We start from the raw sequence: 25,939 nt of genomic DNA, 5'->3' as shown, positions 1-25,939 counted from the left end.
ATTAATAATATAACAAAAGAAGAAAAAAGAGAAACTTTTTATTAGTACTTTTTGATGTCAATTTATTATTTATCCCTTTGCCAATATTCAAACAGGCAGGCAGTCATAAAACATTCAAAAACATCCTTTAATATAGGCATCTGTTTGACCTCAGTTCCTTTTTAGAAACTTGGAAATCAGGAACCCTGACATTTATGGTATAGCAGTATCAAAAATACTTGTTATATCAAAAATATTGCTTGAGGGTCACTACTTAGAAAAAGTTTAGTTTAAATTTTTTGAAAGGCCAGGAGGCTGTCAGACAATGGTTTGCAAGGGGAAATTCAATATAAATCAGCAATGTGCTGTTTCCAAATTTTTGACTCTTCAGTTAGTATTCTGTTAGAAACAAGAGCGTTGACAAAGCCTACTGTTCAGTAATTAGCATCCTGTCAAATCTCTCTAATCAAGACCAGCTCACTGCATCTGGTCCTAGTTAAAAAAAAAACGCATTGTGGGCAATTCTGATCTGACCTTCAGGGGCCCCGGCCATGCTCAGAACTGCATTCAGTGTGCGCACCATAATTACCGTTTACACAAAATAAGAAGGCCTCCTCATTCAGCCGTTCTGAGAGATTTTGCCTAATCTTAATGACCTGCCACACCATTTTAACTTCTTTGATAAATGTCCATTTTTGTGATGTACACATTCCCTGTCTCCATAATAAGGTATCTATCTCTTTCTGAGACAGAAGACTACTCGAAGTAAAATCATTGTAGAAATAAAACAAATGAAAAATGGAAAAGCAAAAATCAAAGCAAAACAAAAACCTGAACTGCCTTCTCCCCGGCAGGAGACTGGTGGAGGAGGAGTGGCTGGCCTGCCCGCTGGGTCTCTCCCTAGCTTGTTTTTCCTTCATTGCTCTGGGTGCTTTTGCCTTCCGGGGAACTGTTCTGGGTGTAGAGGTTGTGGTCCTTGATGTAGGCAATGACAGCGTCAGGGAGCAGGTACTTGACGCTCTGCCCTTGGCCCAAGGCTCGCCTGATGTATGTGGCGCTGATCTCATTCTGCACAGGCTCCCTGGCCAGGTGAACGTTGTGCTGGTACCTCCGCAGGATGGGTGATTCCAAGATGTATCCCTTTGGGTCGTGACCCGCTCGGCCCACGCACACCAAACCAAACTTCTCCACTATTTCCTGGATGTGTGCCTCCTTCCAGAGGTTGGGGGTCCGGAAGGTATTCAAGATGTCTGCCCCGCAGAGGAGCTTCAGCTCAGGCACAGCTGCAAAAACAAGGGTGGACTCAGCAAAGTTACAGAAGGGTCACTGCCAGGAAAGATAACATCATATTCCCCTGGAAAATCTCACAAAACACTTTTTGTGGAATGTATCGAGAACTCAATGTTTCCGTGTTCATGACTTAAAAAGAAAAAAGCACGTAAATGAATCTGAAGCTATTTCAAGGAATACAGTTGAAAGTAATGATTTAATCAATACACCGTTTGTTTAATATTGGCAAAGTGCCAAGTAACACAAAAGAGATTTTATTTTTTTATTTTTTTTCAGTGTTGTAACAGAAGTCTGTCTGTGGTTGCTTTGAATCATGCAGAGGGCTCCCAAAATGGCTTTGCTACACCCAGAACCACATCTTCTGATGGAAGGTAAGGTTCTGGAAGCCCTACGACCAACAGGTTGTGGGCCTTGGACAAGTCTAAGCCCTATTTGAAATCCATTTCAGCCCTAGTGTTACTAGGTACTAGTACCTGGTACTTTTATATAAAAGCCTCATCATAGAAATTATAAAGACTCTTCGGATAACTGAAAGGTCTCTAAGATTCCAGCTGGTGGTCTTTCCATTTCAGTTTCCAAAAAAAGGTACAAAGCTCTAGAACAACTGACGAATGTGGCTGATCCTTTGGAATTTGTTCTAACAGAATGCTGTCATGGTAAAATAATACCTAGCATTTATTGGGTGATTATTATGGACACTGTTATTACCAGTAAGCGGTTTATGTGTATATGATCCTCAGAACAACTTTATGAGGTAAGTATTGTGTGCTCACTTTGTGGAGGGGGAAACTGAGGCACAGAGAGGCAAGTGAGTAGCCTGAGCTCACTCAGCTAGGCAGAGAAGTCGGATTCAAACCCAGGCAGCCATCCTCCAGCTGGGGCATTTGTAACTGAGAGGCTCTGCTGCCGCCTGCTGGTGGGAATCCGCACTTGCATCATAACCGAGAAGCTTCTGGGGCGCTGGGGGCCAGACTGTGATTTTCCTGGCATGGAGCTTGTCCCTCTTGAGTGGGCTAATCTGAAAAGGAAGAACCAAGTCCACAGTAGAAGCAAGCTTCAGGCTATCTGGTCCTTCCAGAAGGTGGCTCTAGCTTCCGTCGATGGCAAAGGCTGGGCTGCTAGAGCACAGGCATCTCTCAGTCACCGTGAAGCCTCAGTAAGGAGGGCCCCAGGGCTTCCACACACTGGGAAAAGCTTGGTGTCAATGGGCAGTTCAGGATCCGCCATTGGGGAACTTCCAAGGAGTCTGAACTCGGACCAGAGAGACGGGTTTACAGAAGAGCACAGGGGCGCTGAGGAATGGAAAGTAAGAGACTGGAGGCGTCATGGAGAAGTCCGAGTTCTGGCCTCAGCTGGGCACATGCCGCTGCGGGGCTGGAGCCAAGACTTTTACTCCTCTGGGCCTCAGTTCCCCCACCCATGAGATGATGGACCTTGGACTCGTTTAAAGCAACAGATGCAATTACGGAAACGTGGTTTTCAAACACTCTAGCAGCATAATATTGCTATAGTAAATGATATTCAAACATTCCTTCATTCATGCATGTATGAATTCTTGGTGGTTACTAAGACTGTAGAGCTACACACCTTACATTCAAATTCTGGTTCTGCCATTCAAAAGCTCACATTATCTCAACTTTAAAATGAGGATTATTAATAGTACTTACTTTATAAGGTTATTTTAGAATTGAGTGAGTTTAAAAATGTAAAGTACTTACAACAGTGCTTGACACAGAGTGTGATATGTGTTAACTATCCTTCCTTCCTTCATGCACTTATTCATTTACCCATTTATCTACCAATCTATTCACCAAAACATCCATTCAACATTTATAAATGAGTTTATAAATGAGTGTCTGGCCTTTTAAAACCACTAAAATTACATTTAAGATTATTCAGTCAGCTGGGACCGGTGGCTCACTCCTGTAATCCTTGTGATTTGGGAGGTTGAGGCGGGAGGATCACTTGAGCCCAGGAGGTCAACACTAGCCTGAGCAACATAGCAAGACCCCATTTCTACAAAAAGTAGAAAAATTAGCTGGACATGGTGGTATGTGCCTGTAGTCTCAGCTACTCAGTAGGCTAAGGCAGGTGAACCACTTAAGCCCAGGAGTCTGAGGTTGCAGTGAGCTATGATGACGTGCTGTACCCTAGCCTGGGCAACAGAATGAGACTCTGTCTCAAAAAAAAAAAAAAAAAAAAAAAAATTATTCAGTAACTCACACTTTTCACTTATTTGGGACATTCCCATTGCTCATAGCATATCTGTAGATTTGAACAGTTCTGCATCTGTGAGATTTTACTCTAATTTCTTAATTATCCAACCACTATAGTATTGCAAGAGAACAGTCCTTGGCCTCTCAAACAATTGGGTGGTTTCTACATGGTCTTCTTACAGGGGAGGTTCAACGATGTGCATTTAATTCCAGGGTCTGCTGGGGCCTGTGGTATATCCCCTCTGTTCCCACAGATCAGAGAACACAAAAAGACACCACTTTATTCTCCCAGTAGATTTGTTTTGTAGGGACAATTTTTACATATTGGCTTCTATCTTGAGTACTGTTTGATTCATGAACAATGACAGTAAGGAATACTATTGACTTTGAGCCTTGCCTGGAGGGGACAAGTACCCATACTTCCCCTGCTCTCCCAAATCAAAGGCACATCTGTGATGCTGGTGGTGCCTATTACTCCATGACGACAATACCATGTGATGGATAACTTCTCATGGCAGAACATGACTCAGACTCCAACTCTGGGCAATCTTGTCTTCAGGGATCACAAAGGCATTGACATATCCCTTCCAAATCCATTCACAACACTGCCACAAAATTTTCACACCAAGTGACTCTGTCCAAGTCCAAAGTATGTAAAACTGCAGAGTGTAGAATAAAGGCTGCCAATATGATTTGTCCTAACAGTGATACAGTGACATAAACAGGATGACCATGGGCATGTTGGGGGCAGTGTGTCCTGTCTTTGAGTAGCCAAGGGCTTTGAAAAGCAAATGAAGAGGAAATTTATATAGACTGTGAGGAAAGTGCCACCAGGACCTTTTCTTTGACTGTCCTAAGTCTATGACATCAAAGAGCACCAATTTTGAGGTTGGACACCCCTGGGTTTGAATTTTAGATCTGCTGGGACCTTGGGAAAGTTCCTTAGCCTATGGGTCTGTTTCCTCAGCTGTAAAATGGGGATAATAAAACCTACTCTGGAAGTTATGGGAATTGAGTGATGAACATAATGCAATGCAAATTTCCTGCCTGGTGCAGCACATGAACATGGCCACCATGACGTCTGTCGTGGCACCTCACAGACACTCTCAGAAGTGTGGGACTTCTGAGAGGTCCTCTAAAGAGGACCCCAGAGATGAAGCATCTGACAGACAGCACCTAAACTAACTATACAAGGCCACCTTGGAATAACCAGTGTAAAATGGAAGCAGGTAAAGTGCCTGCTCTGTTTGTACGGAAAGAGAATCCTCTGAACATTGCTGAACTGCGCTCAGCCCCATCAGTCAGAGGTGGGGGCCACCTTCACAAAGGACAGAGTCGGGCTGTTAAGGACTGGAGGCATCGTCCATCCCAAAGTGTCACACCCAAGCAGCCCAGAATTTAGCAATCCATGAGACTCCGGGTGAGTCCAAGGAGGACTGCAAATCACAGCAGAGAGGGTACAGCAGGGCCCTGCAGCCAGAAAATGCTGAGCTCATCACGTAATTTGCAACCCCAGAGCCTAACAGCACACCAATAAAATACACAGACACAAAATGGTCCTTTGAAAATATGTCACTAGTAACATACATGCCATCTTACCAAAGGCCAAACTTATGCTGAAAAAAACTCCACCTTCCTTTCTTAAATTGCTCTAGTTTTCCCTGATTACAAACATGAAATCCGTGCTCATTATGGAATGTATAGAAATACATAAGTATTTAGCACGTTGACAGTCACAGTAGAAAAAAATTTTTTTCCTAATTTTTTATTTTTTATTGTTTTCTGTGCATGAGTTATATGCAACACAATCCACGTTTTTAGAATTAAATTGTCAGTATTAATTGTAACAGTAAGAACATCAACAAGTAAGATGTTCGTGAGCCAACTGCAGGCTTTGCCTAATGTGGCCCTGGGGTCAAAACTAGCTTGAGTTAAACATAACTCACGTGGCAGTCAATGTGTTAAACTAGAAAATAATGACTACAATTCTGCTTTCTCCAAAAACCCTCACTATTTTGGTGTATTTCCTTAGTCTTTTCTAGATATTTAGACATGCAAACAGATGTGAAAGTATATTCACATTTTTATATACTTGAGAAGATACATACAGTATTGTATCCTGACTTTTTCCCACTTACTTTATAAGTGTTTCTCCATATCATCAAAACCTTTTATGTAGGTTCTTCATCCTATGCATATAATATAATTTACTTACACATTCCTTTATATTTAAACATTGAGGTTGCTTTTATTTTCTGCCATCATAAAAACCACTGTGATAAACATCTTTCTGCATACATATTTGCCCCAATTTCTAATTATTTCCTCAGCCAGATTCCTACAGGGGAATTTATCAAGCAGAGATCACAAAGATTTTTAAAGTCTCTGATATATTTTGGTCAGTTGACAAGCTCACTTTTCATTCTCTATAAACTTCCTTTTTTAAAACAGTTCAGAATAGAACAAGATGAGCAGGACTTAGGGGCTGCACAGAGAGAAGGAGGATAAGGGACAAACCTCGACCGTATACGGCCGAGCAGAGCAGGCTTGCAGCTCCTGGAAAATGAATCTGCAAAGAACACTGAATGGGCTGTGGCAGCGGGAGAGAGCCCGTATTGGTGGCAGCAGCCGGGACTGGATTCACAGGGAAGGTGGATCCTGAACTGGGCCTCCCAGGACAGATAAGTTTTCAACAGGGGAGCCAAGAAGGGAAGGGCAAGGAGGGGCAGGTAAAGAGCAGAGACGGAGATTCAGGAAGCATCTGCAGAAAGGTGAAGTGTGGGGAGGCTGACAGCGTTGGCGTGGCGTCCCTCCTGGGTTCCTCTGGCTGGAGGCTCCAGCATCTCCCCCCGTGGCACAGAGTGCCCTGCACTTGTGCTGCCCTCTGCCTAGAAACACTCCCCATCTCAATAAGCTACTCATCCTACAAGTCTTGGCACAGGTGTCTCCTCCTCCACGCGGCCCCCCTGATCCATGCCTGGACTCACCTCCATTCACACCCTGCCTCCAGCTCGGGGCAGGGGCAGGGGCAGGGGCGGGGCTGGCTGTCCCTGTTCTGAGCCTGCCTGGCCTGGGGAGGTGCTCGGGGAGTGTCTGGAATCCTTTTAGGAGTGCCTGCTGGGCCAGAGACGATGCAGAAAGGAGGCAGCCGCTAGAAATGACCCCTGGGCACAGTGCTCACAGGGGTAGGAGGGAAGGAGCTTGAATGTGGCAGTGGACAGACAGACAGAGAGACCAGAGGACTACAACGAACATTGTATATGATGATTATGTAGGAGACACTATAACTCCTTAGATTCCTCCTCTAGTGCACAGTTCCCAGAACTGGCTTAGAGCAAATCCCCGGAGTGCTCACTAAACATCCAGATTCCTTGGTCCCACTCCCACTCAGGAGGTCTGGGAAGGGGTCTGGGAATTAGTGTTTTTAATAAGCCCTGTAGGTTTCTGCTGTGAGTGATCCTTAGGCCAGCATTTGGGGACTGCTTCATGGCACCTTTAGGGCCTGGTGGCATTTCCAAATCCTTTTAGAAGAATGTTTCCTAATCATGTTCCGGGGGGGCACTAGTTCTGAGGAATATTAACAGGCATTAAAAAAAGAGTTCCACATAATGCATGTGGACATAGGAAAGGCTCTGAAAAGTCCTGCAGTAAAGGAATTATTTTAGGTGTGTTTAACCTTGGCGTTCCTGAGTCTTTCTGATCTGGAAGTAGTGTTCTGCCCACTAGAGTTGTGAGACCCTGCAGCAGGGAACCTGCAGATGGGGGCCTGCTGGAAGCTGCCCTCCGAGCAGCACACGATGCTCTTCCTATTTGCACGAGGGCTGTGCATTCGACCCTGCCACCAAGGCAGCTCATACTCTGAAATCACAGCCTACAAGGTTCCGTCAAACACCAGGGTATGACAACAGGGTTATAAACCCAGGCTTACAAATTAAAAGGATAATCCGAATCGACTTTAAATCCCCTAAAAAATAGGTTTCCTCTTCTGAGTAACACTTTTATAAAGTGTTAGTCTCTTTGTTTGAGTTTTATAATGGCATATTTTGTATTCAAAGGAGCTAAAGCTTTGAAAAGAACCCCAGCAGCGCTCATCAGTTTATCCCCGGGTGGCCCTGACCGTAATCCCTGTCATAAGCACAAGTCACAAGGGTAGGTAAACTCCTTTGGGGCAGATAATCCCAAATTAACGCAGTAAATTACAGTGGGTGGGGGCAGATTGTCTAATCTGACCTTTCAACCTTGGAAATGTCACCCCCCACCAGGCAGGTCTCCAGGGCCTTATCTGTGCCCCGAGTGCTGGACTCAAGTCATCTGCAGCTGTGACTGATCACCACCCCCCCTGCCCCAGCCACCCCAGGTCTCAGAGAATCCCTGACATCTCCCCCTCCTACAGACAAGAGGGTCGGCACCCACCTGCACAGACGTGGTCTGGCCCTTTCATCCGGGGCGGAGATCTGAGCAGTTCGCTGTGATGATGCCTGCATCGTAAACACACGGGCTCAGGGTATCTGTCCTCCAGCCTTCAAAGCCACCCAGGGGTTCTCAGATTTTAAGTTTCAACCTGCTTTTATCCATTTTAGTTTGCTCATTCCACCGATGCTTGCTGAGGGCCTACAGTGTGGCAGGCACTGTGCCCGGTGCTGGGATAGGAAGCCCCGTGGGGCCTCATGGGGAGCCCTATCCAACATAGTTCACTACCTTCTGTGCGATCTGGGTACAAGCAGGGAAATTAGCACATTTCTACTCTTATAACATTTTCTTAAATATTTTTCACTTTAAAAAAAGGAATCAGTGTTGAGTAGGGGTTAAAGGGTTAAAGACGTGGGCTATTAGACCTGAGTTCAAAACACACTTTTCATTTGTGAACCAGGGATAACAGCACCTCCTTTTAGACTTTTGTGAAGGTAGACTAGCCATGCACATTAAGCGCTGGTACGGCACATGGCCCACAGCTAGCTCCTAAAAAAGCTGCTCACTCTTATTAGAAGATGGTACTTTAGAAGGCAATAGGGTGATGGCCAACCTCCAATAGGGCGTGGAGCCAGATGGCCTGGGTTGAATCCCAGCTCCTCCACCAGCTGGCTGCGTGACCCTGGGTGAGTGATTTCAGGTCTCTATGTGGATGGTTCTGCATCTGCCAATGAGGAATCATGATAGTGTCCACCTCTGACGGGTGGTCACGAAGACTAAAGGAGTTAATGTATGCAAAGTGCACTGAACATTTAAAATATGATTAGCCTTACATGAATTTGGCATGTCCAGCTTTCAAAGTGATCTATATTCTGCAAATCAAGAGACATCTGTACTTTTTTTTCTTATCAAACACGGGCACTCATTATATACCCCTTCTTGTATCATTTTGATCTTCCGTCTTCCACTTACTGTATTATGCATTTGGGAGGGGGCACTGCCTACTAGAAAAAGCATATACTTTTCAGCCAGAGTGGGTGGGTTCAAGTTCAGGCTGTCCTCCTTGCAATGATCCTGGAGAAGTCACTAACACCGTCAGAGCCTCACTGACCTCATCTGTTAATGGGTCATAAAAGTTAATGCTGGCCTTATGTATACCCGGTATCTCAAGACCATGAAAGAGCAAGTGCTTCTCCTCTGCCAAATGCTGGGGCAGTGGCCTGCTGCTGATTATTATGGGGAGGGGGCACAGTGGAAAGTTTAAGCTCTAGAATTAGACTATCTGATTCTAACTAGTAGTTTTGCAATCCTGCTGTCTCCAGTTTCCTTATCTCTAGAATGGGGGATAGTGACGGTACCTACCCCAGAGAGCTGTTGTGAGGATTAACTGAAGAGCTTCGTACCAGCCCATGCAGAGAAAGAGCCCAGTAAATGTTAGCTGTTATTATCATTATTACTCTCAGTCTATCTGCTCACCAGATTGTGAACAGGGACCCCATTTAATTCATCTTTCCATTCTTAGCACCTAGGAAAATGCTCCCCTAAAGTCTGCCAAATTCAGCAACAATGGAAGGAATGGATGCACGAATACATTTAACCTTGGGTCAAAGCCCTTCCTGATTATCTCCGAGACTCAGTGGAGTCTTCTTAGAGCCTGGCTGGACTCATTTTCATCATTGTTTTATTACCCTGGTTTTGGTAAGCTTCATCTCTGAAGATTTACTTCTTGGTGGGTCTGGCCTCTCGCATCAGACTGAAGTATGTTTGAGTCTCATCTCCACTTTCTAACTGTAGAACTTTGAATATTTTATAAGCCTTTTAAAATCTCAATTTCTTTGTTTGTAAAATGGGGCTACACTCACCTACCTCTCCGAGTGGCTGGGCTGAGATATAATATATGTGGAAGAGCTTGGCACATAGAGCAGGTGATCAATCAAAGGTGGTGACTGGCATTTTATTTTATTTACCTCGAAGCTTCTAGTTCAAGTTGATCCTACTTTGAACATAGCGGAATCTCTGAACTTTATTGTGCAAATGATTACTTTGAGTACAAAATGCATTTTCCCCACAGACTTCTACTCCGCCTCTGTGGGGCAGTGGCCACTGCTGCTTCTTGCTGCCTGCCTGAGTGGTAGGTACCCTGGGCCTGTGGATTGACCCTGGGCACATGTTCTCTGTGTCCTCAGCAGCTTCTGTGGTCTCCAGGGAAGCCCCATTGGAGGGTAACTGTGGCAGGAGCAAAGTCAGCACCATGATGTTCCTAATCGCAGACCCCTGTTTCTGAAGAGGGCCATAAGCACGGCTTTAGCGCTGAACAGACTGGAGTGCCACCTCTTGCTTATTTGTAGTGTGACTGTGATTAACTTCACCTCTCTGAGCCTCGGTTTCCTCATCTGTATAATGAAGGCACCATAAGATCATGTCTGCAAAGGGGTACATGAAATGGTGATGACAGACCATATAAAATGGCCTTGTGACTAAGGCCTTTCCCCCCTCAACATGGGAAAAGGTAAGTGAAATAAGTTATCAAATGCCCTAAATGCATGAAAGTTGGCCTAGCTTTTAAAAATTAGAATTAAAAAAAAACCCAGTCTGACAAAGAGAAAAATAATCCTCAATAAGCCCTGCAGTGAATTTACATCCTGTAGATACCTGTTACTATGAGGTAGCTTCACTGTGGATTCTATCAAGAGAACATTAAACGGAGCAAAGGATGGGTGGATTTTTTCCACATTTCTAAAACCACCTGGCTACAATTCTTTTTTCTTTCTTTTTTTTTTTCTGCTGGCAGGATCAACCAGGTACACCTGACTACAATTTTAGCCAGATTTTTCGATCTCAAAAAAACCCACTTTTGGTAATTTTAGGAAAACGTTTGTAATAAAACACATTTTCTAATGCAATTGATACAGTTTAAAGATGGAGCTCACTCCAAATATTAATAATAAAAAATCTTAATTAGTTATTTGGTAAAACTGTGTTGACTATTTATATCAATGATTCTTCACCTTGGTTACAAAAAATAAATAATCTGGGGACCTTTATAAAAATAGAGCTGGCCCCAGACAAATCAAAATCTCTGGGGGTAGGGGTGTGGAGTGACGAGCATTTAGCAAAAGCTTCTCCAGTGATTCCTGCAGTCAGAGTTGAGACTGCTGGTTTGGCTGGGTCTCTGTACTGATCACAAGCCTAATTCACATACTTGGCACCTGAGGCTGTGGGGCCAACCCTAGCCATACATCAGAATCACCAGGGAGCTCTTAAAAATCCCGATGTCCCATCCAAACCAATGACATCTCTGTCTCTGGAGTGAGACCCAAACATGGGTATTTTTAAAAGCTCCCTAGGTGATTCCAGTGTGCAGCCAGAGTTGAGAAGCACTGGACTAAAGGATATGTAACGGTAAAAAAAAATAAAAAATAAAAAAAAGAATGTGTTCAGCAAAATCTTAGTTCACACCTACGTTTTGCAGCAGAAGCACTGGTAACTTTAAATAGTGTTATGGTCAACTCCTATTTATCCATGAATGGCTTCCCCATTTCAAGGACAAATTACGGGCCAGTGTCAGGTGGGGATGCAGGGAAGGTGGCTAATGGTATTAAGCACCTACCATAAACCAGGTGTTTTGCCTACATTATCTCACTTAATTCACACAGTATCCTAGTGAAGTAGGTGATGTCATTTCCATTTTATTAGGTGAGTAATTGAGGCTCAGGGAGGCTAAATTGCTTCCATCAAGTCACTCAGTAAATTTGGCTCCAAAATCTGTGCCCTAGGCCACACTTCCTCTCACAGGGTGGAGAAAAAGCATCTGTTTCTGCCTACGTATTAAAGCTAAATTATTTCTTGCATTAGCTATTTCTTTTGCTTCTATTCCTCTCTCTTAGCCTAGAAAAATGAGAGGTGACTATAGGACTCAGTCTAAAAAAATGATCTAGGTGTCCATTGTATTCTTTATATAATTTTCAATAGACGAGTCTTTGCTTACACCAATGGGTAGTTTAAAAAATAATAGGGAGCATGTCCTAACAGTTATTTCACATTTGCACTCCCTTTAGCTTGGCAACAGGTTCTGAAGCAGCACTGTAACTGCTGGATGCTTCTAGCTGGCTCTTTCCCCAGTAAAAGATAAATAATAAGAACCAGAATATGGAAACTAAATGTTTACCTTTACTAAAAAGGTAAACATTTTTCTTCCAAGTGATTTGGAAGATAAGTAAAAAATGAAAACCGAAACTCATTATGAACAGGCCTGCCAATAATTACACCTGTCCTCTATGCCTCCTACTCCCTGCCAATGCTAGTGCTTCCAGACAGAGAAAAGACACGGACCAATTTGCAATCCCTTCCAGCAGAGCTGGTTGTCATTAGCGATGAGGCAGGCCCACCTCACAATCCCCTCTGACAGCCAGGACAGGTGGGACTTCCCGCTTCTCTGGCAAACATCCCTAATGTGCAGGGATGGCTTGGGGCTTTTAAACAGCTATATTACTTATGCTGAACACCAATAGCAATTGCAGAAGAAAGAAATAATCCTGAGTTAACTATTTCTGGATTTATAGTCCTCTTTTTCTATTTTACATAAAAGCCTGGATTTATAAAACCCAGGATTTGTACAATTAGAAAAGATGGCTTATTACATAGATGTAGTTTTCAACCAAGACAATGATAAAAATATGAAAAGACACCACTTACTAAACATTATTACATAGTTATGGGTCAGGAAGTTTATTTACATTTTTAAAATCCTCATTAGGTTTAATTGTCCTAATTTTGCAAGTGAGAAATGTTTGTTCAGAGAAGTTAAATCACTTGCCCAAAGTCACACAGCTACTTGGTGGTGGCCCTGGACCCCGATGCTACAGCCTTCTGAAACAAGATTGTTTCGACAAAGTGCACCTGAAGGACAGTTGTTTGTAATATTGTCTTTTCTTTTTTGCTCAGGGACCTTTCTGAGAATGTGAATTTGTTGGTCTCTCTCCCCTGAAATAGAAATGCTTCTCAGATCTTGGCTAAGAAGGCTGGCCTAGCTGAATCCCTGCTCAACAATCTGCTCTACCTTTCACCCTGCGGGCTCTCCAGAAGTCTCCCACCGCCCCTGGACATCACACGGGAGCGTGACCCCCATTACCTCAGCACCTGCACCGTCTCCATCCACTGCGCCTGCTCACTCTCCCAGGGGTCCACCCGGATCCAGTCGGAAGTCTGCAGGGCCAGCCGGGCCATGGCCACTCGGTGATGGGAAGGTGCGAGGTCTTTCTTCCCATAGTGGTCATTGACAGGAGAGATGATGCCCTGGACCACCTGGTACCTTCCTAGGCAAGGGAGAGCAGTGGTGTTGCACATATCGATGGATGCTTGCTGCCAGGCAGGTGCTAAACATCTCCATGCCTCTTGATGAGTAGGAGGAGATGCTGGCATTCTCTCCAGGGTGGGTGAGGGTATTGAGGGGTGGCAGAGGTGAGGGGTGGCGGAGTGGGTGGGTTTCCCTTAGGCAAGGGTAATGCCACTACTTCAAGTGACCACGTGCCTCCCCTCCAGAGTAGTCTATGCCCAGGAGTGGCACTTCTCCTGAGAGGAAGGCTGTGAGGGTGGAGCTCGGGCAAGGGGTCCCTACAGCAGGGTGGACAGTTAGGGTCAGAATGTGCTTGAGGAACACCATGACTTACTTCCCCTGTGTGGGACTTAACAGGAGCACTAGTTATATGTAGTTTCTTGGCCTAAATAGGAAACTTTGAGGATGAAAGATGAAAGGATGGGATTCAGTATGAGCCAGGGTTGGTGGAGGATGGGCTGAAGATGGACTGCACAGGCCCCTGTTGACGCTGGAAGAATGTGCTGCCAGTGGAAGGGGAAGATCCTCTTTGGGACAGATGTGCGCTCTGGTGATGAGCAATCAAGCCACCTTGTAGAACCCACATGAGATTTATCTGATGATAGATAAACTTCACATGTGTTAAGCCCCTGCAACTGGAAGATTTATTATCCTAACTAGCCTACTCTACCATGACAAGTATGTTACTTTAAGAGACATTTCCTAGTCTAAGAGCTTCTGTCAGAAATGAATATTGAATTTTATCAAATGCTTTCTCTGCAACTCTTAAAATGATTGTGTGATTTTCTCCTTTAGTCAGTTAATATAGTGGATTGTACTGATTAATTTTCTAATCTTAAACTAACAATTGCATTCCTGAGACAAAACTGATTTGGTTGTGACACATTATCTTTATAATATATTGGTGGGTTTGCTTTGCTAATTTTTTTTTTTAGGAAGTAAGACAGATATATAATTTTCCTTTCTCTTACTATCCTAATCAGGTTTTGGTATCAAGGTTATGTTAGCCTTAAAAAAGTGCTGAAGAATTCCCTCTTTTTCTATGTTCTAAGAGAGCTTACGCATAAGGCTAAAATAACACTTTTTCTTAAGTGTTTGATAGAAATCACCAGCGAAGTCTTATGAGGTTAGAGTTTAAGTTGTGTGAAAAGTTTTGGTTACTGATTTAATTTCTTTAATGGTTATAATTCAGATTTTCATTACTTCATTATAATTTTGGCAACTTACATTTTCTAGGACTTTGTCCATCATATCTAAAATTTGAAGTTTATTGCCATAAGGTTCTTTATAATATTCACTTATCTGTTTAATGTCTGCACCATCTGCAGTGATGTCCTTTTTCATCCCTAATGTTGGTTGTGTCTCCTTTCTTTTTCCTTGTGCAATATTGCTGGAGGTTTGTCACTTTATTAGTCTTTTCAAGGGACTAACTTTTGGCATATTGATTTTCTCTACTGAAGGTTTGTTTTATGTTTTACCAATTTATGTTCTTCTTTTTATTAATTCTATCCTTCTACTCTCCCGGTGTTATTTTGCTGTTCTTTTTCTAACTTCGTGTGATGTATGCCTAGCTAGTTAGTTTGCAGTTTGTCTTATTTCCTAATATACACAGTTCAGGCTAAAATATTTCCCTCTAAGCAATCCCACAAGTTTTGATATGCAGTGTTTTCATGATCATTCAGTTCAAAATATTTTCCTATTTCCATTATGATGTCTGTTTTGATCCATGAGTTATTTAGAAGTATTTTTCTTAATTACCAAACATATCATGATTTTTGGTTACCTTTTTGTTATTGATTTTTTTAGCTTAGTTGCATTATAGTCAGAGAACATATTCTATGTTTGTTCTCTTGAAATGTGTTGATACTTCCTTTACGTCCCAGTATGTGGTGAGTTTTGGTAAATGTTCCATGTGTGCTTTAAAAGAATGTGTATGCTGTAGTTGTTGGAGATAATGTTCTGTCCATTCGGTCAGGATTACTAATTGTTTTGTTTAAATTTATGTTCCTACTGATTTTTTTTCCTCTTTTTATTTTTTTTTATTTCAAAGTATTACAGGAGTACAAATATTTTTGGTTACAAGGATTGGCTTTTGTAACGCATGAGTCAGGGTTATAAGTGTGCCCATCACCAAGAGAGTGTTCACTGTATCTATTAGATAGGTTTTCATCCATCCCCTCCTCCCCACTCCCCTGGTTGATTTCCATTGAATTATACTTCCCCCTGTGCATTGGTTAGTTCCAGTTTAATAGTGAGTACATATGGTGTTTGTTTTTCCATTCCTTACATACTTCACTTAGGATAATGGTCTCCAGTTTCATCCACATTGTTGTAAAAGGCATTAAGTCATCCTTCTTCATGGCTGAGTAGTATTCCATGGTACACATGTAGCACATTTTGTTAATCCACTCATGAATTGAGGGACATTTGGGTTGATTCCACATCTTTGCGATTGTGAATTGTGCTGCAATAAACATTTGAGTGCAGGTGTCTTTTTGATAAAATGACTTCTTTTCTTTTGGGTAAATACCCATCTACCTAGTAGTGGGACTGCAAATTAGTACAACCTCTCTGGAAACAGTATGGAGATTCCTCAAAGAACTACAAGTAGACCTACCATTCAATCTTATTTATTTTTTTGTCTGCCTATTTATTAGTTATGGAGAGAGACATGTTAAAATCTCCCACTATGATTGTGGATTTTTCCTTTTAGTTCTTTCAATTTTTGTTTCATATATTTTAAGGATATGCTATCAAGTGCCTACATATTTATAATTCTTATGTATCCTTCCTTCTGTGAATTGAGCCTCTTTATCTCTAGTCATTTTTTTTGACTTAAAGTCTACATGTCTAATACAGCCTCACCAGCTTTATTTTGGTTAGTGTTTGCATGGCATATGCTTTTATCTTTTATCCACCCTTTTATCTTCAACTTTTCTACACTTTTGTTTTTGGCAAGACTATCATAAATAGCCTATAACTGGGTTAAAAATTGTTTTTTGAGGGGTCAAGATTGATAATTATTGACTTAACAGGAACATCAGGTTCACTGACATTTAATGTAAATTCTGATATATTTGAGTTTAAAGCTAGTATCTTATTTTGCCTTTTCTTTTTGTCGCATCTCTTCTGTTTCCTTTATTCCATTTTTCTTGACTCTGTTTGGATTTTATTATTTCATTTTTTCTCTCTCAGACTAGAAGTTACATACACAGCTTTATTTCCAAAGTAAATCAAGACCTTTACCCTCTTCCTCAATAACACAAGGACTCTAGAACTCTGTAACTCCATTTATTACCCTCCTGACTTACATGTTATTGTTGCTGCTATTTTAAGTCTATTTCCCCCTAACCCTATCAGACCTTATTATTCTGTTTCATATAACCAATGCTCATTTAAAATTTCCCATGTATTTGTTGTTTTCTTTGTGCTTCATTTCATTTCTTCTTGCATATCAGACCTTCTATCTGGGAATCACTCTACTTACAAAATGCAGCCTGTGGAATTTCCTTAAATTAGTGACTTCATTGGTGAAAGACATTTTCAAAATATTACCTTCAGTCTTGAAAGCCATTTTACTGGGTATAAAATAATTGGTTGCAATCACTTTTTTCAATACTCTGCAGTTATTGTTCCATTGTCTTTCATTGTTGGTGCTGAGAAGTCATCTACAAGTCTAATTGCCATTCCTGTGAAGGCAATCTGTATTTTTCTGGGTGGTTTAAAAATTTCCTTTGTTTACATATGAGTTTCTTTTTATTTAACATGCTTTGAGATCACTAGGTCTCTTAAATCTGTGCCCTTCATTAGATTTGAAAATTCCAAGTTATTATCTCTTCAGAAATTGCCTCTGCCCTGTTTCCTTCCCTTTTCTTTGCACTCTCTCATTGTAAATTTGTAGCTTCCAGTCTTTTACTCTCTCTGCTAAAATTAAATCTTTTTCTATGTTCCATTCTGTATAATTTCATTTGATCTATATTCCAATTCACTAAGTCTACATTTTGCTCTATCTAATTTGATAGAACTATCTAATATGATAGAGCAAAATGTAGTGTTCAAAATCATTCATTGAACTTTTGAGTCTTCCAACCTATGAATATGGTGTGTCTGTCCATTTATTTAGATCTTCAGTTTCTTTCATCAGCATCTTGTAGTTTTCAGGACACAAATTCTATGTTTTGTTAGATTTATACCTGCATTTCATTTTCTTTAGATCATTAGTAAATGAATTTGTGCTTTTAATTTTGGTTTGTACATGTTTGTTATTAGTATATAGAAATGTGATTGATTTTTGTGTGCTGATCTTTATCTTGCAACTGAACTCACTTATTCTGGGAGATTTTTTTTGTAGATTCCTTGGGATTTTCTATATAGACAAGCATGTCATATGCAAATAGGAATTATCTGATTTCTTCCTTTCCAATTTGTATGTCTTTTATTCTTGATTTGAGACTTTTCCTTTTTCTCTAAATATTGAGTGTTACAAATTTCCCTCTTTGCACTGCTTTAGTTGCATCCAACTTATTTTGATGTGCTGTATTTTCATTTCCATTTACTTATACATATTTTTAAAAATTTTCTTTGAACTTTCTCTTTGGCCTATGGATTATTCAGAAGTGTGTTGTTTAATTTCCAAATGGTTTAATGTTTTTCTGTTATTTTTCCTTTATTGATTTCAGTTTGACTCCATTATGGTCAGAGATCATACTTTATATGATTCCAATTCAAGCTTAAAGCTTGTTGAGGTTTTTTTTAAGGCTCAGAATTTACTATTTTAGTGAATGTTCCATGGATGCTGGAAAAAAAGTATATTCTGCTGTTGTTGGTAGAAAGTTCTGTATACATCAATTAGAGCCTGCTGTTGACTGCGTTGTTCCTTCTTAACCTGGCTGATGTTCTGTCTAGTAGTTCTGTCTAGTAGTAGCAATTGACAAGAGTAGGGTATTGAAGTTCCTACCTATAATTGTGAATTTGTCTATTTTGTCTTTCAGCTTTATTAGTTTTGCTTCATGTATTTTGAGACCCTGTTTTTTGGTGTGTACACATTTAGGATTATTATGTCTTCTTAATGGACCTGCATTGAACTTTTAATTTTGTTTATTTTAGTCATCATTTCTATAAATTCTGAGAGGTTCTTCATCACATCTGGTAAGTCATTTTTCATAGTTTTTCTTCAAATAGAAGCACAACTTTTTTTATTTTTTTATTTCAGCATCTTACGGGGGTACAAATGTTTACATTACATGTATTGCCTTTGCCCCACCTGAGTCAGAGCTTCAAGCGTGTCCATCCCCCAGACGGTGCACACCACACCCATTAGGTGTGTATATACCCATCCTCTCCTCCCCCCTCCCATCTGCCTGACACCCGATGAATGTTATTACTATATGTAGAGGCACAACTTTTAAAATCTGTATCTGGCAATGCCAATTTCAAGGTCTGTACAAGTTATTTCTGCTACTTGTTTTTTCTACTAGTTCTTAGTCATATTGCTTTGTTTCTTTTGTGCTTATTTTTGAAAGCATGCTAGTCAATGACCCTGATTTTTAAGAGCTTCTCCAAACCTAAGATAGATATGCCTTCCTCCAGAGAGGCTTCATGTTTGTTTTTGCCAGGCACCTGGAGTTCTTAAAAGTCATGGATGAACTTAAATCAAGTTCCCAGCTTGAGCTATCTTGGCTGATCCAGGCTGAGGGTTGCAAATCTGAGCAAAGACTCATGTGTGACCTCTTCTTCCTAAGGATATTTTATCCTTTTGTTTTTCTTCTCCTGCTTGCCTCAGCACTAAGGCACCAAGGCTTCTCTGAAGTCCTCTAGGATTAGGGAGAGGAGGTGGGCTAAGATCTAGTTCACCCCAGTGCTGAGGGTGTAGTTTCTTGGGAGTGCACCCTACTGTGGCGGAAGTCTACTGTGAGGCTCCTCAGCTTGGGAGGGCTCCTGCCTTTGGATCTGTCCCTCCTGACTTGCATGGCAGCTGATTTCAAGCTTAAGTGAGCAGTTCTGCAAGTGCCTGCAGAGCATCAGGGCTCTGCTGCTCCAGCAGCCTGCTCACCTCCCTGGTTACAGGTGTTTCTCTCTCAGCTTTTCAGCTTTGAAAGTGAAGTTTGGGAAACGTTCTAATCACCATTTCTTGTTTTCATGGGAGACTTGTCCTAGGAGTGTAGCCTGCCCCCTGGAAGCTGGAAGTTCTCTGATGCATTTTCCATCCCTAGTAATCCTAGCTGGCAGGGCCCTCCTTCCTGGGGGCTGAGGTATCCACTGCTTCAAGGGGATGGCAGGACCCAGCTGAGAACAAGGAGGTGGTGTGCAGCTTTTGACTTCCAGAACTGGCTCCTAAAACTCATTTCAGAGGTAATACTTGTGAAGGTTAAAGCTTTCATTTGTAAGAGCCAGGCTTTGTTGAGAGAGAAAAGGTTTATTTAATTTTAAAAAGTTACCCTTAAAAAAATCAAGGAGCAGAGCCCAGGGAATCAGAGCACACAGTTTTACTAAAATGCACAGAGTAGTAGGAAGAAGAGAGTATGAAATGGAAATGAAAGGCCCTTTCTGGGCTGAGGCTGGGTGGGGTGGAAGAATGGGCATCAGGGCAGAAAAGAGCTTGGTAGAAAAGGTCCATGGTGACAGAGAGTTCAGACACCAGTTAAGGCCTGCTCCCTACACTCTTGTACTCTTCAGAGATAAGCCTTGTTTGTGTTGGGGCTGGAAAGGGCATAGTTAAGAGGCCCAGGTAAGTTTGGAAACAGTGGGGCAGACAGGCTTGTGTTTTGCGTCCTACTTGGAATTCTGGGAGGAGACCATCTTGCATTGCCCTGTGCAAACAGAACAGCACTGACAGGACAAATGGCAATGTGGCATGTACAGGCAGAGAGGGCTTCAGAACACACCTGCTTCCTCAGTCTCAGCAGGGCATGGCACAGGCTCCTTGAGAGGAGTAGTGAAGGAGGTTGAGATTTAACAGTCAGCAGGGCTACTTGAGGAGGGGAGGCAAGGGAGTGCAGCCCAAAGCCAGAGACCATAGTGTTGGCAGTACCAGAGAGAGCCCAGGCACGGGCCCAGATGGCAGGGACACAGCAGCTGAGACAAGAGAAGATGGGGCAGCTTCAATAGTGGAGGCAGAGAAAACAAAGGCCAATGCCTACGACTGAGGGCAGACCCCTCAGCTAGAGGGCAGGGAGGGCCAGCTGCCCCTTTTTGGATGCCAGGATGCTAAGCCACTCAGGATGCTTAACTCACTCTTGGGGAGCTAGGCAGGAAAAGATGGACTTGATTAATAATTGGCCTGTAAGAAACTAAGTTTAGGCCGGGCGCGGTGGCTCACGCCTGTAATCCTAGCACTCTGGGAGGCCGAGGTGGGCGGATCGTTTGAGCTCAGGAGTTCGAGACCAGCCTGAGCAAGAGCGAGACCCCATCTCTACTAAAAATAGAAAGAAATTATATGGACAGCTAAAAATATATATAGAAAAAAAAAAAAATTAGCCGGGCATGGTGGCGCATGCCTGTAGTCCCAGCTACTCGGGAGGCTGAGGCAGGAGGATCGCTTGAGCTCAGGAGTTTGAGGTTGCTGTGAGCTAGGCTGACGCCACGGCACTCACTCTAGCCTGGGCAACAGAGTGAGACTCTGTCTCCAAAAAAAAAAAAAAAAAAAAAAAGAAACTAAGTTTAAAATTAGAAGATAGCTTACAATAGAGTGGCAAATTGTTTCACCATTCATGGAAATGGTGCCTTAAGAGCAAGTTCAGTGTTACAGAAAGCAAAATAAATCACATTTCTGCACATGAGTCCCATGCTATACATGGCATATTTATGCTACTTCTCTTTTCCTCTTTAAAAGAAATGGGGGCTGGGAGGGCTAACTCCTGTTGGCTGCTGACCCTCTTGGGAAATTTACATACATTTAACCTACACATTAATTTCTGTTTTACAGGATGAAATGGGGTGGGAGGACAGGGGCCCATCCAGGCAGCTCTGCTGGGCATCTTGGATACCCAGGTGTCACCTGTGATGATTTAGCTCATCTTGACAGGGCAGGTCCTGCATTGAGAAATCAATGCTTTTTATAGCACCCAGGAGAGGAGAGCCAATAAAAATAACAATTTGAGCTGAAACTCCTTGTCCTCCAAATGATCATGAGTCCCAGCCTTTTCCCTTCCCCACTGCTCTTGGCCACAATCCCAGTGACCACTCCCAATATCCCCCCGCTCCATTAGGTGCAGGTGCTTCTCCTGACTCTTTGCTGCTCAGACATACATCCATTACAGCACTTGCATGAAAATGATCCATCTGCCCTTGCCTTTCCCATGAGACTGAGAGCTCCTTAAGGACATGACCTTGTCTTTTCATTCTGGGTAACATGCCTAGCACATCAGTTGGTATGAAGCTATCTGCTTTCCTAATATGGCAATAGAATTCCTTGTTTATCTTCACCCCCTCTGAAGACTAATACAGTGGCAATAAATGAATTAAAAAAGTACGGACTCACAATGGCAAAGAGAGTGAGAAAGGAGATAACAATAGTTGGGAAAAGTCAACACCATTTTGGAAGCTGAAGAGCTGATGAATAATGGTAACAGACCAAGCCAAGCGTGTAGGCAGGGGGGGCGAGCTCCATGCACAGTAGAAGCCCAGAGGGGCTCAACAACTGGAGGAGCCAGTAACCGCTCTAGGTGGGGGTGCCAGAGGGCCCGAAAATGGAAAGAATGGTTGAGAGTTTGTCTAAGGAGCCCTTAGATCCGCCTCAGCCCCTAATCACCTACCTTATTCTCCCATCCTGGCAGAAGGCCAGATAGCGGCTTTCTGCCTAGGTTGGACCAGAGAGAACCTTGACTCTCAGATATAGACACAGCTAAGGGAAAGGGAAGGGACATCTTTAAGACAGGAGGATTAAGTTTGTCTCCCAGAATACCAGATTAGGGATGCGTCTCTGGGGAAACAGACCCACCCAGTAGACATCGACACATGTTGACATTTGGGGTTCTTGAGCCTAGGGCCTGATCATATGGCCACCAGCTTTACCGGCACACCCAGAGCTTCCAGCCTGCACCTAGGGCCTGATCTGCAAATATGAGTGGACAGCCTGGGAAGAGACACATTTTAGAAAGGTGCCGACTATGAAAGACAGAGTCAAAAACCACCACCAGGAGCAAAGGAACTTGGAAGACACAAAGGCAAGGCAGAGAGCAAAAGGAAATTTCAAAAACTTCCACATAACATTGTCAGAAAGACTACAGAGATGATGTCCTGTCCATGAAACAAGAATGGTGTGTTTTATAGAGGAACAATGAGAAAGCAGGAAGAAGCTTTTAGAAATTAACAAATATTCACTCATTCAACAATATTCACCAACTGCCTATATTATATGCCAGGTATAGTGCTAGATACTAGGGAAATACATTGCTGATCAAACACACCAATTCTTGCCCTCATGACTTTACACTTTGGTAGATGATAACAGCAATAAAATCAATTAGTAGAAGAATTAAAAATTAATTTGAGAGAATCATATGCTGAAAAGATAAAGTTAGAGGTTTGGTCCAAGAGGTCCAACATTTAACTAGTAGAAATTTCTGAAAGAGAAGAGAATAATAGAAAGGAAATCATCAAAGAAATAAGACAAATATTTTCCCAGACTAGAAGGATATACATTTTCAGAATCAACGGCCCTCCGAGTACTCAGCACTTGGAATAAAAGAAGGTCCACACAATGGCAAACCATTATAAAATTTCAACCACTAGGTTTAAAGAGATGATCCTAAAAGTTCCCAGAGAGACAACCAGAGGTCAAATACACAGGACTGGAGAGCAGGATAGCATTGAATTTCTCACCAGCAAGTCTGAAATCCAGAAGATAGTGAAGCAACCTTCAAAATGTTAAAGGAAAATGATTTCCAACCTAGAATTCTATATGTGGCCAAACTACCAATCAATTAGGACAGGCGTTGGCAAAGTTTTGCTATTAAGGTACAGATTATAAATAGTTTAGGCTTTGTGGGCCACATACAAGCTTTGTCACATATTTTTTAAAAACAACTTTTATTTTCAAACTTTTCTTTCTTTCTTTTTTTTCTTTCTTTCTCTTTCCTTCCTTCCTTCCTTTCTTTCTCCCCCTGCCCCGTCCTCTCTCTCCTTTCCCCTCCCCTTCTTTTTTCTTTTCATTTCATTTCTTTTCTTGAAATGGGGTCTTGCTGTATTGCCCAGGATAGTCTTGAACTCCTGGCCTACAAGCAATCCTCTTGCCTTGGCCTCCCAAAGTGCTGGCATTACAGGCATGAGCTACTGTGCCTGGCCAACAATGTTTAAAATGTAAATAAACCATTCTTAGCTCATGAAATGAATGAACTCATGCTGTGGGCCAGATTTGGCTTGTGGGCTGTAGTTTACTAGCCTTTGAATTGGAGTATGGCATAAAGTTCTATTCATATATACAAGGTCTCAGAAAATGTGCCTCCCATATAGCCTTTCTCTGAAACATGCTGGAGGATGCAATCCACCAAAACAAGTAAATAAGTAAAGCAAACAAGTGAGTGGAAGGCATGGGGTCCAAGAAACAAGGGCTTTGAGTCAGGTATAGTGGACATAGAGAGCTAGCTGTCTAGATAGGAGCTGGAAGGCTCCAGCAGGGATATGAGCAGAACAAAACTGAACACACAGACCATCCCATGAGTCTGTACTAAGAACAGTTTCAGGATTTTTTGGAAAATTTGGGACTGAATTAGTGATAGGTATAGGAAACTAAGGCAATAAATAAATGAAGCAATGAACTCTAGGAAAAAACTAGGTTTATGTGAGAGACAATGGAATCAGAGTGAACTCCATGGTTTAGTTCATACTATTTACATGGACGTAAATGTAAACAATAAATATTAATTGAACCCAAAGCTGTGAGCTAATCAATTTGGGAGCCCGTTGTGGAAGTGAAGTGTGAATGTGAGGGTGGAGGTGTGAAGGAGCTAAATCCTCATTATTCCTAACTGGAAGCCAATAGATAATAGCTAAATCTGAAAAATCAAGAAACAACAGTATAAGCTTGTTACACATTTCAAATATCAGAGAAAACAGTGACTGCTCTGGGAACCATGAATCAGGCATAGGGAGGGATGGAAGAAATAAGCCTTATGGTAACTTAACTTTTATTATATATAAGTTTATAAACATGATATATAAAGTTAGTTTAAAAATTAATGCACACTAGAAATATTGTAATATACTGAAAAGTATAAGGGATCAAAAGTTAATAAAACATATCTAAGAGATATTACTATTTATATTTTGGTTCATTGTATTTTTCTTGTATACTTCATATAATGTAAATTCACTTTTATATCTTCTTTATTTGGATAATATCATACATGTTCTTCTTGATCATTAGCACTCTTGAAAACATCATTTTTAATTGCTGCATAATGATGGAGATTAAAAATCAATTTTTTTTGTGCTAGAATCTATATATGACCATCTTTGTAGAATTTGGTTGCAAGTTTTGAATAGTTTTTAAAGACAGATTATTAGAAAGGAAATTGAACATTTTGGGGGCTTTTGTTACATCTTGCTAAACTGCCTTTCAGAAATTCTGAGCAAGGGGAGAGAGACACCAGCAGGTATGAAAGATTCCATCTCACTGCATACGGCCAGTACTGGGACTACTCATTTAAAAACATCTTTGCCAATCTGTAGGAATTTTTTGTAGTTTAAAATTTGCATTTAAAATTACTTACATGATTTTTATTACTTATTAGACATTTATATTTCTCCCTTTGTGAACTGCCTGCTCACATTCACTGCTTGTCTATCTACTGATACGTAGGAACTCTTTTTAACAAGTGCAGCTGTCCTTCAGTATCCATGGGGGATTAGTGCCAGGACCTCCCACGGATACCAAAATCCCTGGATGCTCAAGTCCCTCATATAAAATGGTGCAGTATTTGCATATAACCTGTGCATCCTTCTGTGTACTTTAAATCATCTCTAGTTACTTATAATATCTAATACAATGTCAATGCTATGTAAATAGTTGCTAAACTGTATTGCTTAGGGAGTGATGACCAAAAAGAAGGCCCGTACATATTCAGTACAGATGCCCTAATGTTTTTGATCTGTAGTTGGTTGAATCTGGGGATGTGGACCTTATGGATATGGAGGGTCAACTGTTATCATTACTAATATTATTGTTTGTCTATTAGGTCTTTTGGCAACCATATAGAGAAGACCCTCTTCCAATCATGGACGTTTTTGCCCAACTCCTGTCTGGCTGCTAGGAATTGGGCCCAGGTCCTAGATTGACTCAGTTTTCCTCCTTCACGTGAAGTAAAGCCTCCAGTCTTCATCTTAGGGATTAGTTCTTCTGTCATTTCTTGGACTGTTATTGATCCTCTGCTCTATTGTGTTGCATCAGTTCTCTGTCTCATCTTATAATCTTCATCTCCTTATCTTGTTCTTGAGCTCTGGGAGAATTCCTCAGACTGGTGTTCTAATTCTCTATTTAGTTGCCAGCAATGGCCTCCCTGCTGCCCTGTCTCCCCTGAGAACTAACTGGGCAATGATGCTATTCATTCCAAAAACATTGACCTGTTCTCAAACTGCTCTTTTGCATGACAGGCTGTTCTTTTGCTATTATCACATTCTCCTCTGGAGTCTCATGGAGAATCAGACATTTAAAAATTTTATCTTCTTCTTAAGTGGAGGGCTACTTGCCCCAAATCTATAGCCTGGCACC

The 25,939-nt window shown here is 41.8% G+C and overlaps 1 protein-coding gene across 3 annotated transcripts in view; it reads right to left on the bottom strand.

Moving 5' to 3' along the window:
• Positions 1-405: 405 nt before the first annotated feature.
• The window catches only part of NMNAT3 (nicotinamide nucleotide adenylyltransferase 3), a 99,830-nt gene continuing 74,296 nt past the window's right edge, over positions 406-25,939 (bottom strand). Inside the window, exons 3-5 of one of the 3 annotated variants that reach the window (XM_069473161.1) lie at positions 13,027-13,210; positions 7,899-7,963; positions 406-1,262 (exon numbers count right to left, since the gene is read on the bottom strand). In XM_069473161.1, coding sequence (XP_069329262.1) covers positions 880-1,262; positions 7,899-7,963; positions 13,027-13,210 — 632 coding nt within the window. In that variant the 3' untranslated portion in view covers positions 406-879. The remainder of the gene's footprint in view (positions 1,263-7,898; positions 7,964-13,026; positions 13,211-25,939) is intronic. The other 2 variants (XM_069473163.1, XM_069473162.1) reach the window with 2 other exon arrangements.

The sequence above is a fragment of the Eulemur rufifrons genome, chromosome 7 (assembly GCF_041146395.1).
Source record: "Eulemur rufifrons isolate Redbay chromosome 7, OSU_ERuf_1, whole genome shotgun sequence".
Classification (NCBI taxonomy): Eukaryota; Metazoa; Chordata; class Mammalia; order Primates; family Lemuridae; genus Eulemur; species Eulemur rufifrons.
This window is presented reverse-complemented; position numbering and strand designations above follow the sequence as displayed.